General features: G+C 38.3%; 1 protein-coding gene across 1 annotated transcript; it reads left to right on the forward strand.

Annotated features, from left to right (window-relative positions):
* The first annotated feature begins 7,742 nt into the window (after window positions 1-7,742).
* LOC138888532 (uncharacterized) lies at window positions 7,743-14,177 on the forward strand. The gene is made up of 6 exons (XM_070170407.1): window positions 7,743-8,185; window positions 8,239-8,346; window positions 8,651-8,983; window positions 10,029-10,117; window positions 10,216-10,632; window positions 13,984-14,177. The coding sequence occupies exons 1-6, from the start codon at window positions 7,743-7,745 to the stop codon at window positions 14,175-14,177; spliced, it is 1,584 nt and encodes a 527-aa protein (XP_070026508.1).
* The last annotated feature ends 711 nt before the right edge of the window (window positions 14,178-14,888 follow it).

Below are 14,888 nucleotides of genomic sequence, written 5' to 3' on the forward strand. Positions count from 1 at the left end.
AAGGTCATCGATGAAAATATGAGTTCGACCTCGTTCGAACCACGATGGGATCCTACCTCGACGACAGCTCGAAGCAACATCCCAATGGCCAAGGCCATCGATGAAAAAATAAGTTCGACCTCGTTCGAACCACGACGGGATCCTACTTCGACGACAGTTCGAAGCAACATACCAATAGCCAAGGCCGTCGACGAAAAAGGGAATCGACCTAATACCAATAGCCACTTACTCATAGTTCAACAACAAGTTGTAGTCCCCCGGGATGACTATGTGACGATCAATCCCTTTCACCCTGACCTCCACGTGAGTATGGAAACCTACGAACTCGTTAACATCCTCTGGGTCGACATCTGAACCTGATCCTTCACCCTTGACATGACGGCCTCCAATGTTGGACAATGCGTCGCCCTCAACAAAGCGCACGGAGCCGGCTCCTGGGTAAACTCCTTTCGTTTGGGGAGATTTCCCTGACAAAATGGCATCAGTCATAAATGTGCGTACGGGTGCCGTCTACGATGCCCTACTTCTATCAGCGTCCACGGCCATGCCCTTCCCAAGCTCCATTCTCTTCCTTTTTCTCGACAACGGCTCATCCCCGTTGGAGGATTCGTCCAAGAGGTGTGGGATCGGCGTTGAAGAAGCCTCCTCCCTCAAGACCACGACCTGAGAGGGACCTTCTAATTGAATAGGTTGAGGTTGACCCTCTCGAACAAACTCACTCAAAGTAAACTGCATGTCCGCGACAGTGACGGCCTGTTCGAATACAGGGACTGGCGCCCTTCACTTGGAAGCTCCTCGACCTATCGTCACAAAGGGTCATATCAATAAACGACATTATATAGCCAACGAAGTGGTAGGGAAAACATTTACTAGATGGAACTTTTGGGCCATGATGCTTTACAAAGGCGGGCCAATCTCGGGTTTCCGTCGCTTGGGGCAACAGATGGGCTACCCAATCTCTTATACCCGCAATAGGGCGAGGCAGACGTCCCATAGCTGCAAAGGAGAAGCAAACAAACTTTATAATGAATACAGACGAAGGAAGAGTAAAACGAGTGGCTACATTTACGAGTCTCATTCCATCACTCCGGGAACCTGGCGTTAGAAACGATGTGTTCAGTTTTGACAAAGAAGTACTTGTGCCAAAACTTGCGACTCGCTCGGTCGTCTGTCCCGACCACCAACCCTTTTGTGCCACGGTGCCTCAAATGCACCATGGTGTCCCTCTGGAAGCTAGGCGAGAACAAGTGCAAAAGGTGATGAACAGAAATGTCACATTCCGCCAACTCCGCATACTTGGTCAACAACAGAAGTATCTTAAGCGTATAAGGCGAAAGTTGTGCCGGGAAAACTTGGTAGAACCTACAGAACACTTCCGTTAATGGGAAGAGAGGAGAAGTATAGCCAATCACGAAAGGGTTCTCATAGAAAGCACAGTACCCAGGTCTGTGGACCTCTACAAAATCTCACCCCGCCGGAACCATGTCAACATGAGCGGGCCATACTTTACACGAAGAGTGTCAATGTGACCTTGCTCCGCCTCAGCGAGTACGGGGGGAGGAGTAGGGGGATCTTTGAGAAAGTCACTTCGATACATGGGGTGTCTCGGCAGTAACTCCTCTACCATAGGAAGACTGTCACCCTCTTTTGCCACCGTATCTTCACAGCCCGAAGGGGGCACCATGGACAATGAGGCGGCCTCAAGAATCCCTTCACGAGAACGGTGTGACCTTGGCATGCTTTCGTTAAAAAAGAAAAAGGGGTGTTGACTCAGTAGAAAAAAAAGATGAAGAAGAAGTTGTGAACGAAGAATGTGAGAAGAAGAGGTAGAAGATTGTCAGTGCAAGCTCAGAGAAATGAGGAGGGATATTCAGAAGCGAAATGGCCAAATAACTTTCGAAAAAACAAACTCTCTACCTATTTATAGGATTGGGTGGCGCCAGAATCGAAGCGGAAGGTCACAGAGTGGCACCAGAATCGAAGCAACAAGCCATCAACTCCTATCTCGAAAACACGCGTAATGATGACGTACGTGAAGATGACATCATTTCCCGGTAAAATGTATAATCTGGTGTCATGCTAAGTACGCTGACCCCCTACTATTGGCCATGTCATAACGCTTCGAAGGATCAACTTTCTCCATAGAAAGGCACGGTGTCCGCTCATCGAGGACGCACCAAGTTGCAACCTCGACAAGAGGAGGGACTAACTGTATGGGTTCAAATTTGAACAATCACGACCGTCGACAAGTACGACGAACGACCTGGTCCTCGTAACCTAACGTCTTGCGGAGGACGACTTAAGACAAACAAAGAGATTGTACCATCCCTGTAATAATATATGCCCATTATGGGACATTAAGAATATTTCTTCGAATATTCTTTATAACTTTCCTTTTACAGCTTAGAAGGGTTTCACTCCATATATATATAACGAACAACAACTTTGTAAGGGGGAGACTTCTGGGTTGATTCATAATACTCGCTGCGGATTTGCTTACATAAACGAGTGAAAAGATTCATTGTAGGGGTTTCGTTGATCCATATAAAAAAAACAGTCTTGTTATCCGTCTTCTCCTTATCCGTCTTTCATTCTACAGATTATTATACTTAGCTAAGATTTATTCATTCATCTTTAATTAATTTGTTCAAAAAGTTTTCGGTATCTTTTAAGTCAAACAAGCAAGATACAATTTGAGTTTTCCACTTAAATACAACAACTTAGATGAGTTTAATCTTAATCAAAATGTTACTACTAGATATCTATTACCTCTGTCCAATTGATGTGATATTATTCCTTTTTAGTTAGTCTTAAAAAAATTATATTTAGTAATAATTTAATTTTTGTTTCTCCTTTTACTTTTAATAAAATAATTTCTAACAATATAAATTTGTATGATATGTTTTAAATCATAAGATTATTTTTTTTTAATTTTGTGCCTAATCAAATCATAAATTTGTATGATATATTAATATAATATAAATTGGAACGGAGAAAGAAAAATAGATCAAATGTGAGGGGTGATATTAGGCAGGGAGCAACGCGTGTTCTTTGGGTCAAATCGGAGAAAGCATCAAAGGGTCCTGTGAAAAGGTTGTGTATGACTTGTGAGTCCCATTTGAGTCCTATATGCAATGATGTTTATGGTTTGTTGGAGTTTTTTATTGGAAGTTAGACATAGCGCACTACAATTAATAGTTTTCTTTTTCTTAAAAACTTCCAACTTCGGCAGTCATATTACAATTATGATGATGCTCCTCACTCCTCATCCTTTGCTGCTTAATCAATGAATAACCGATTATTGTACAAAAACTAAAAAAAATGGAATATTTTAACAGTAATTTAATTTCAATATATTAATAATATAAAAATATTAATATTGTTAAATCATTTGAAAAATAATTATATTAAATAAAAATTTAATATTATTTTTTTAATTTCCTACCCGATGTCCGGTACCCGCATTGGAGTTTGACTAAATCTGAATTCGCGCCGAAAAGTTCCACATTGATGGTAAAGTACTCCCCAATAAAGATGACTACATACCTAGGACTCGAATTCGAGACATCTGGTTAAGGATGAATGAGTATTTACTACTCCACCACAACTCTTATTGGAAAAGTTAATAGGTTCAAGTCGATTATGCCTGTATCATTCAAGTTGATTGCTAAGTATTTTTATTCCTTTTCAACTCAATGCCTTCAATGTAAATGTTTTTAAAAAGTTAGACTAATAACGTGAAAACTAAAATAGGTAAATTTTCATAATAATTTAAAACACATTATTAGCATAAAATATTATTTACATTAGTGAATAAATTCAATTATTACCCGATCCACTCGTATCCATAATTAGCTTCTGGTGAGCTATTTCTTTATACCTCAAGTCCAGTCCGATTCAATGTATCCTGCAAATTACCTAATACCAATAATCTTCTGACCTTTCCCAAAAACAATTAAACCAATAATTCTTTCGTGCTTGATATTTTTTGTTTTCTACTTTAAGTGAGTCATATTCGGTATGATTACACTTTTGGCACCCTGCCTTCTTTTATCCATAAATTCAACTGGCACGATGAAAGAGAAATTGTTCTTTAGCTAAAATCAATTTATAAATTAATTTGTCACTTTTTTTGCTTGTTGATAAGTTTGTAAGATGTCCTGTTTTTTAAGAACGGAAACCGTTTTGAAGCTTCTTTATGAGGACTAACAATTTACTGTTAGAATGGGAAATAGTGCATATAATTGTTACACGTTAACATACCAAAAGAACAACTTTTATCCCTTAAAGACCAATTAACCAATTATATAATGCGTTCCTTACAAAGGGTTAAATTATTAAACATCTATGAAAGATTTAATCGTTAGAATATAAAGGGTAGTCCCGTATACTAAGCTCTTATTATAGGCGAATTTCGAAGAAAAGTCGGACCACAAAAGTCTATTGTATGTAGCTAATCTTGCATTTTTGCAAGAGGTGTTTTTACGATTCAAACCCGTGATCTCCTGTTCACATGATAACAACTTTAACTGTTGTGCCAAGACTTCCCTTCCTATTCATTATGAATATACGGTAATAAATTTATATATTCTTTATTCAGCCTAAGATCTTGTTTAAATTATTTAATTAGTAAAAATAAATACTTTCTCAATAACGGAAAATTATACTATTGGATAATATTTCAGTTATCTCATTCTGACATCATAAAGTTGGTCAGGGATGAAGAGGCTGCTGTCGAGTGCCGACTGCTGTTTCTTTTATTGAAGCAAAAATAATTTGCCCACGTTTTCCAAATAATGACACTGTATGTATAGGGCAAGCATTTGGACAAGGGAAAAGAGGACCCCATAGCTTTTGTAGCATATCAATAGTAATATAATTGGTGTGGGGAACATATTGGTGTTTAATCCTCATCTTACTTGATGATAAAAGTTTTATGGTAGACCCCATATTTTTTGTTGATTTTTGCGTATGTGGATCTATCCCTTCCACACTTACACTCTTCACTATTGTGTTTAATGCCCATCTTTTTCATTCATTTGTACCATAATTTTAACCATTTCACTGTACAATATATATCAATATTTCCTCAATTTAAATAAGTTAGGTTATTTATATGAATCTTTACTGATCATATTTTTCTATTTAAGATCAATCTACGTCATCATCATCATGGTTAAATAACCTTTGAGATAATATCGACAATGTGATCAAACACACACTGACAAAGAAAATTAATTATGGGAGATTTCTATGCTCCTTACCAAAGAATTTTTTTTCTATGAAACGAAAAGAGAAACCTAATTTAGGATAAAAGAATCTTTGTTATTTCAACACACTTTCAAAATGTTCAAGGGCGGAGGCACATTGACCTAAACGGTGTCACCTAACACCTCTTGGTCTAATTTTTTATTATTATATATAGTTAAATAATACTATAGAAAATGCAAAATTAGTACTCCATAAATTATAGTGACATTGCACGGCAAAAAACGTTTTCTGGCTCAGTGGTGAAGCGCCTCAACTTTGCCTTAGAGGTCAAGATTTCGAAACATCTTAGGTTACAATAAGCTTTTAAATTTTTTATTATTATTATTCTGGATAAATAAATATAGAAGGTATGTAACGGCTCCCTAAAGCCTTAAGCGTTGGATAATCACTAACTTCCTTTTTTTCTTCACTTCACTTATTGCGCTCCACATTCCGTCACTATCCCTAAAAGATAAAAGATAAAGAAAAGAGATGTAAATATTCGATATGTCCCTTCGCCTTTTCTTTTTCTTTCTTCTTTTTACTCTCTTTTTCACGTTTTTCTGTCATATGCTGCTCTCCATTTTGTTTACTCCACCATTTTGCGTTACGCTCCTACCCGTCAAATCTACAGCGCCTTCCCACCACATGCCTACTTGTTTTCCTTTTCCACGTGGCAACTTTGTGACTTTTGCTTGAAGAGTTTCCTTTCCTTTTTTTTTTTTTTAATTTCTTAAGAAAAAAATTATTGCAACCAAATTACTTCAAATTCTTTAAACATAGGGCAATCAACATTTTTAATCCGCGATCAAAACTATTTATATTCGGCAGCTATAAAAGTGTATAAAATCTATATATATATATATAAAATATATATTTTTTGACTATTATTTTGAAAGCGGCTATACATACAATATCATTTATCATGACTCATATTAGATTAGATTGGACATGCTCATTCACCATTTTTTTTGTTCCTATCCTATACTCTTGAAATGCATCGATACCAATATAGTCATTATCAACGTTCCTTTAAATATTTGTCTTGACCCACCTTGACTTTCTTTCAACTGTGGTCGGAGCTCGAAAGTGTAGTCTTGTTCAGTAGACACATTCAAAACTACCTTTATCTTCATTCTATTTTTTTACTGTAATAGTTACTCCTTTATTTCTCAAGGGTATCTGGACGGAAAGCACGGAAAGAGGGCCATATTTAGACGTGTAAAAAATGTAGCACATCCAACTTGCTCAAGTTTGATGTTATGAACTATGGCTATAGGGATATTAACCTAAGGGCATAGTAATCTTTTTACTATAAAATAGTTAATAGTCGGTTATAGTTGTTAAAGTTGCTAGGAGTAAACTTGTTAATCAGTTAGCATTCATTAGAGAAGAGGATAGGAGGTTAAATACAGGAAAGGGACACGGATTATAATCATCTCAGAGAAATTGTGTATTCCATCAATAAACTATATTTTTCTTCTTCTTCAATTCTTATTCCTCAGTTTGATTGTGCATATCTATTCAAGGATTGTTCATCATCCCAATCCTTTAGGACTGCACTAATTGTGTTCTTCAGTGAGCACATAACATTGGTATCAGAGCGAGACGATTCTCAGCTGGAAATTATGCCGGAAGCTAACACCAGAACGGAGAGATGAGGCGTGAAATGAAGGAGTTACGCGAACAGATGCGTATTCAAGATGAAGTATAGAGGGAAATTAAGCAAATGTTAATTGCCATGACGATCAACAATGGAGCTTTGGCGGTCCAAGTAGCTCTAGAAGCAGCTGAAATTGGGGAAAACCACGTTTGAGGTCAAAGCCCTAATCAGGCAGGTCGATATCAAAGGTTCGATTTTCCCAGATTTAATGAGGAAGATATTAATGATTAATTGTATAAAGCATAGCAATTCTTTGATTATAAGCATATTTAGGAGGAAAATAACGTTCAACTACTTCTATTAACATGCAAGGCAAGGCCCTTCAATGGCATAAGATATATATGAAGCCGAGAATTAGGAGATTCCCAAATTGGGAAGATTATGTTAGGGCAGTGTACTTGAGATTTGGAGATGTTGAATATGCAGATCCCATGAAGGATTTGGTGGCTTTCAAACAAAATGGGAGTGTTCAAGAATTTCTTGACAATTCGATGAATTACTGAATCAAGTGAAGCGGACGGAAGAGCACTCCATCAACATTTTTTTAGCCAATCTAAAACCTGAGATTGAGGTCCAAGTAAGGATGTTGGGACCAAGAACATTGATGAAAGCTTATAGCCAAGCAAGATTGGCAGAACAATCTTTAAAATTGCAGAATGGTCATGCCCAAACATTAGTGAGGAATTCAAGGTCATTAATGACTACACCTAGCAGCATGTGGGGGTCAAGTTCCAGAGGGTCTAATTTTAATCAAGGTTGTGAAGGCAGCACGACTTCAGGACCTAGCAAATTCAACAAGATTGACAGTTAACCAATATTTCAAAAATCAATGAGGTTATCAGCTAAGGAGATGGATGATAAAAGAGCAAATAGCCTTTCTTATTGGTGCTATAAAAAGTACACACCAGAGCACAAGTATAGTCGAAGGAAGCAATTATTTATCCTAGGATTGGATGAGGAAATAGAGGAGTCTATTTGGGAAGATGAGCTAGAGGAGAATAAAAACTCTGAGGAATCAACCTTGAATCCTCAAGTTTTTGTTCATGCCCTTGATAGAACTAGTGATTATAGAACAATGAGAGTAAAAGGAGTTGTTAAAGGAAAAATGGTTCATGTTCTAATCGACTCAAGGTCCACACATAATTTCATGGACCTCGCAATGGCAAAGAAGTTGGGTTGTAGACTGGACACCATTTTGTCCTTTTCTATATCTATAGCAGATGGCAGCAAAGTTCACATTTCTGTAATGGTTGCATGGGTCACTTGGAAGATGTAAGGAGTGGATTTCAAAGCTGATATGTTAGTTATTCCCTTGGGAGGAGCAGATGTAGTATTAGGCATTCAATAGCTCATCACTTTAGGAGATATAAGGTGAAACTTCAAGAAGTTGAAGATGGAGTTCCAGTTTGGTGGAAGGAAAGTGTCATTGAGAGGTAGTTAACCTGGGCCTTTCAAAGTAGTAGCTGATATTCGAATGCAAAAAGTACTTAGCAAGCCTAGTCAAATTTACATGATGTCGATGGTGTTTATTCAACCCTCTCAAGAAGTAAGTTCAGTGCAAGAAGTAAGGGTAACATTAAATTCTCAGAAAGTGTAGAGTTCAGAGGATCTACAGAAGGTGCTCCAACAATATGTACCCCTTTTTGAGAACCCAATAGTCCTACCACCCCCATCGAGCTCATGATCACAAGATTATTTTGGAGAAGGAGTCTCACACATCAATGTGAGGCCATACAGATACCCTACAAGCCAAAAGGATGAAATTGAGAAGATGATTGCTGAGATGCTGGAATCTAGTGTCATTAGACCTAGTGTAAGCCCATTATATTCTCCTATTATTATGCTTAAAAAGAAAGATAGTACGTGGAGACTTTGGATTGATTATAGAAAGTTAAATGACTGCTCAGTAAAAGATAAGTTCCCTATTCCAGTGATAGAAGAACTGTTAGATGAGTTAGGGGGATCAAAATATTTTTCAAAATTGGATCTTAGATCAGGTTATCATCATATTAGAATGGATGAGAGGGATATTGAGAAAATAACTTTTAGATCCTATAATGGCCATTATGGGTTTGTAGTAATGCCATTAGGCCTCACTAATGCTCCTTCAATCTTCCAAAGCCTCATGAATAAGATCATGCAATCCTATATACGGAAGTTCATCTTAGATTCTTTGATAATATTCTCATTTATAGTCCCCCATGGTCTGAACACTTGGTTCATCTACAAAAAGCCTTTGATATTCTACAATAACACAACCTATTTGTGGAGCTCGGTAAGAGTTTCTTTGGAAAACTTGAGGTGGAGTATTTGGGTCACATTATTATACAGTAGGGGGTAACCACTGATCCTGGCAAGGTACAAGTGATTAATGACTGGCTTATCCCACAAAACCTTAAGGAACTCAGGGGGTTCTTAGGGCTAACAAGTTATTATATGAGGTTTGTCAAAAGCTATGAAATAATGGTTAGACCTCTAACTAAATTTCTAAAGAAAGATAAGTTTGGGTGGTTAGAAGAAACTGCTAAAGCTTTCCATAAATTGAAACAAGCTATGAGTACTGCCCCTGGGCTAGCATTGCCAAACTTTTCTCTTGACTTTGTGGTTGAGACTTATGCATGTGAGGTCGGTATTGGGGCAGTGTTAATGTAGGTTGAGCATCCCTTAGCTTACATGAGCAAAGCTTTGAGTCCAAAATATCAACATCTATCAGTCTATGAAAAGGAAATGTTGGCCAGTGTAACTGCCATTGACAAATGGAAGCCTTACTTGGGAAGTATTTTGTCCTCAAGACAAACCATCAGAGCCTCAAATACTATTAGAACAAAGGATTTCAACTCCTAGCCAGCATAAATGGTTGGCCAAACTAATTGGGTATGACTACACTATACTTTATTAAAAAAAAAAGGAAATACAACATAACAGCTGACACCTTATCAAGATGCCCTGCTACACAAATTCAGCTGCAGATGCTAACTACTATTACTTCTGATTTTCTTCTAAATGTCCAACAATCATATATAGGGGATCCTCATATACAGAAGCTACTAATTCAACTACAAGCAGAGCCTTTGTCTAATCCAATATACCTATTACATGTTGGGGTCCTGTATAGGAAGGGAAGGATTGTCATTGGTCATAACCCTGTTCTTAAGGAGGATGTTCTGCATTATTTGCATAATTCAGCAGTTGGGGGTCATTTAGGTATAGCTACCACTGTCTTCAAGGTTGGTCAACTTTACAATTAGAAGAAGATGAAGCATGACGTTTATAATCACATCAAGAGCTGTGAAACTTTTCAGAAGTGGAAGGGGAGAATGTCAAATACCGAGGCCTACTACAAACTTTCCCTATTGCTGAGAAAATTTGGCAAGACATTAGTCTGGATTTCATAGAAGCACTTCAAAAGGCACACAACAAATCTGTGATCTTGGTAGTAATGGACAAGTTGAGCAAATATGCTCATTTCATTGCATTGGTACACCCTTATACAGCTTCTATAGTGGCTCAAGCTTACTTAGACAATGTCTATAAACTTCATGGGTTACCTCAAACAATAGTCAGTGATCGAGATGTTATATTCTTAAGCAAGTTTTGGGAAGCCTTATTTGAAGAGCAAAGAATTCAACTACATCACTCCACTACCTATCACTCTCAATCAGATGGGAAAACAGAAGCTATAAACAAATGCCTAGAAGGGTATCCCAGGTGCATGTGCAGTGAAAGGCCAAAGGGGTTTGTCACGACCCTAAATCCGGACCCGGTCGTGATGGCACCTATCGTGAAACAAGGCTAGCCGACACAACTCCCAATTCATTTTACACAATTATAATAACATAATTTAATTCATTAACATGCTAATAATCCCAAAATAAAAGTGAAATAACACAATTTGCGGAAAACCAACACAGCCCGATATCGAGGTGTCACCAGTCATGAGCATCTAACGTAAATCCAATAGTATGAGAGAGACTATGCAGTCTATTACAGAAACTAATACAAGGGAAAGTAAGATAAGAGGGAGAAACACTAGGCTGCAAACGCCGAGCAGCTACCTAGTGATCTTCGAACCGCCTGCTGGAAGCAATCAACACTCGCTAGCGGGACCCGAAGCTCCTGAATCTGCACACATGGTGCAGGGAGTAATGTGAGTACGCCAACTTAGCGAGTAATAAAAGTAAAGGAAGTTGAGAGATAAGAAAACACGTAAAACACAACAAGATGCTACAAAGAGGTAGTGTAAAACCAATACAGTGCAATAAAATAGTGAAAACTTATGAAAAACACCTTAGTTTAGTATAAGCTTCTTTAAATCATCTTTTAACCGTTAAACGAGGGAATGAAAAACAATGAGAAAAGATAAACACATAAAACCAGCCCCTCAGGCTATCTCACAATCACTCGTATCAGCCTCCCGGGCAATAACATGGAACAACATCAGCCCCTCAGGCTATATCACATCACAAAATGGGTACTCGTGCTCAATGGGGGTGTACAGACTCCGGGAAGGGCCTCTTACGGCCTAAGCGCAATATCAAGTCATCTCGTGGCATAATAAATAGGCTCTCGACCTCAAATCAAGCCACATCGTGGCATAACAACTCAGGCCCACAGCCTCATAATCATAATCAGTACAACATTGTTGCGGTGTGCAGCCCAATCCCATAATAACCTCACAACACAGGCCCTCAACCCTACTCAGTCAAAAATCTCTAAAAGCCACTCGGACATAGTAAAATATGATGCTCAGCTCAAAATATCATTTAAGATATCAAAACAGAGTAAACATGGCTGAGTTATAAAAACAGTAGAATATAGCATGATTGAGTACAAGTATAAAGTCAAAACAGTGAGGAATAATAGTAAAAATCCCCTAAGGGTCCAAAATAAGTGTCACGAGGCCCAAATATGACATTCATCCCAAAATATGATGATAGCAAACAGTTTTCAATTAAATACACAGTAAAACAGTCATTCGGGATGGACTAAGTCACAATCCTCAATAGTGCACAACCCCACACTCGTTATCTAGCATGTGCGTCACCTCAAAATAGCACAACGATGTGAAATCCGAGGTTTCATACCCTAACGAAATATTTACAACCATTACTCACCTCTATCCGGTCCAAACTCTAGCCCCCGATGCCTTTGCCTCTTGAATCGACCTCCGGATGCTTTAAATCTAACCAAAATTAGTGCAAAAACATCAAAATATGTTAAGGGAACCAAGCTCACTCGAAAGAAATCAAATTATTACAAATCCCGAAATTGGCCAAACCCGACCCCTGGGCCCACGTCTCGAAATTCGATAACATTTATATCAATAAATTATTTATCACTCCTCGAGTTCATTCATATCAAAAGTACCAAAATCCGACCACAAATGGCCCCTCAAATCCCCAAGTCAAGGTTTCCAATACCAACCATAATACCCAATTTTTAGCCCTTAATTTCCATTAATTTCAAGCCAAATCACTGAAATAATGCCATATGATCAATTATTAGGTTCAAAACCTTACCTCCAAGTGTTATCCCTTGAATCCCTCTTCAAAATAGCTCCCTCAAGCTCAAACCCGAATGAAAATGGTGAAGAACAACTCAAAAGTCGAGAAGAAGAGTTTATATACTTTCTGGCCAAGGGTTTTTGCACCTGCAGCCCAAACCCCGCTTCTGCACTACCGCTTATGCAGTCAATCGTACCGCATCTGCAATTCTCACTTAAAACTCAGACTCCGCACCTGCGATTGGGCGCCCGCACCTGCAATACCGCAGGTGCGCTCAAAATGCCATTTTTGCGGTTCCATCCCCATGGCCCTTTGCCATATCTGCAACCCATTGGGCGCTTCTGCGAGCCCGCACCTGCGGTCCCTTAGCCGCAGATGCGGTTATGACAGCATACTTAGCTTCAGCTGCTATTTCCAAATTCCTATCTTTCCATCACCCATCCGAAATCACCCTGAGGCCCCTGAAATCTCAACCAAAAGCACAAACAAGTCATATACCACTACCCTAACTTATATCAATCTTCAAAACACCTCAAACAACATCGAATCAACCAAATCACATCGAATTCATGCCTAAGGTTCCAAAATCTTCTGAATTCCTCTTTTGATCAAAAAGTCTATCAAACCACGTTAGAATAATATGAATTTTGCACACACATCCCAAATGACACAACGGACCTACTGCAACTCCCGGAATTTCATTCCTACCTCTATATCAAAATCTCATCTATCAACCGGAAAACGCCAAAATACTAATTTCGCCAATTCAAGCCTAAACCTACTACGGACTTCCAAAACATGTTCCGATCACACTCCTAAATTCCAAATCATCTCCTGAAGCTATCTGAACCATCAAAATTCATATCTGAGCCCTTTATCACATAAGTCAACATTCGGTTAACTTTTCCAACTTAAGCTTACTCAAAAGAGACTAAGTGTCTCAAACCTTACCAAAACCTTTTCGAACCCGAGCCAACCAACCTGATAACACATAATATCGTTGAACAAGGCAATAAGAAGCAAAAATGGAAAAAACGGAGCGGTAATTCATGAAACGACTGGTCGGATCGTTACAGAGTTGGTACAATGGTTATCCCTTGCGGAATGGTGGTATAACACCAACTATCACACTGCTATTAAAATGACTCCATTTCATGTAGTGTATGGGCAAAAACTACCTCTTCACTTACCCTATGTAGCTCATTATTCCATGGTTGATCAAGTGGAAAGGAGTTTGCAGGCTAGGGAATCGACTATCAGGCTGCTCAAGCATCACCTGCAACTGGCACAATGTAGGACGAAGGCCCAAGTTGACAAGAAGAGATCTACTAGAAACTTTGAGACAGGGGATTTAGTCTTTGTCAAACTATAGCCTTACAGGCAAATGTCCCTAAAAGGACACTCTTAATCACAAGATCAATCCTAAATACTTTGGACTATTCAACGTTCTACAGAAGGTGGGCACAGTTGCCTATCAATTGGAACTTCCACCTTAGGCCAAGATCCACTACACTTTTCATGTGTCATAAGTGAAGAAATACATTAATAACGTGGTTGTTGTTCCAGACTTGGCAGTCTCATTATCGACTCATGGCCACATTGTCTTAGATCTTGAAGCTATTCTAGATAGGAGATCAGTCCAATCTAGAGGGAAGCAGGTTGACCAAGTATTGATCAAATGGTTCAACTCCTCAAAGGAAGACAACACTTGGATGGATACTCATTCACTCTCTCAGCAGTTCCCTCATTTCAGTCCTTGAGGACAAGGATTCTTTCAGTGTTTTGTTATGAACTATAGCTATAGAGGTATTAGCCTAATGGCATAGTAGTCTTTTCACTATAAAAATAGTTAATAGTCGGTTATAGTTGTTGAAGTTGTTAGGAGTAAGCTTGTTAATCGGTTAGCATTCGTTAGAGAAGATGATAAGAGGTTAAATACGGGAAAGGGGCATTGATTGTAATCATCTCAGAGAAATTGTGTATTCTATCAATAAACCACATTCTTCTTCTTCTTCCTCAGTTCGATTTATTTGTTCAAGGATTGTTCATCATCCCAATCCTTTAGATCTCACCCAACTATACCTTATAAAAGACAAAGCGGTCGCTGCAAATATAATCCGATTTACAAGTTCGCAGTCGAATCCTCAGGGAACTAACCTATCTATTACAACTCTTAGTGATGCTAGTACAAGCTCAAACAATTTCAGGATGCAAGATTTTTATCAATAAATATTGGGATTTGTTTAACTAAAGTAAAATGATCTTAAACTAACAATATTCCAAATTAAAGATAATTTAATGGTAAAAAGATATAAGGTATTGATTTCCCCAATTGCTAGATTAATTCTTAACTTTCTTGCTATAATATCGCCGTAATACTCTATGAGGATTATGAGCTATGGGTTACCCTAGTTATCTCTCGATCAACTACGAAAATTTATTAAAGCATTCTCTCGAACTACTCTAGCTGA

The sequence above is a fragment of the Nicotiana sylvestris genome, chromosome 3, assembly GCF_000393655.2.
Source record: "Nicotiana sylvestris chromosome 3, ASM39365v2, whole genome shotgun sequence".
Classification (NCBI taxonomy): Eukaryota; Viridiplantae; Streptophyta; class Magnoliopsida; order Solanales; family Solanaceae; genus Nicotiana; species Nicotiana sylvestris.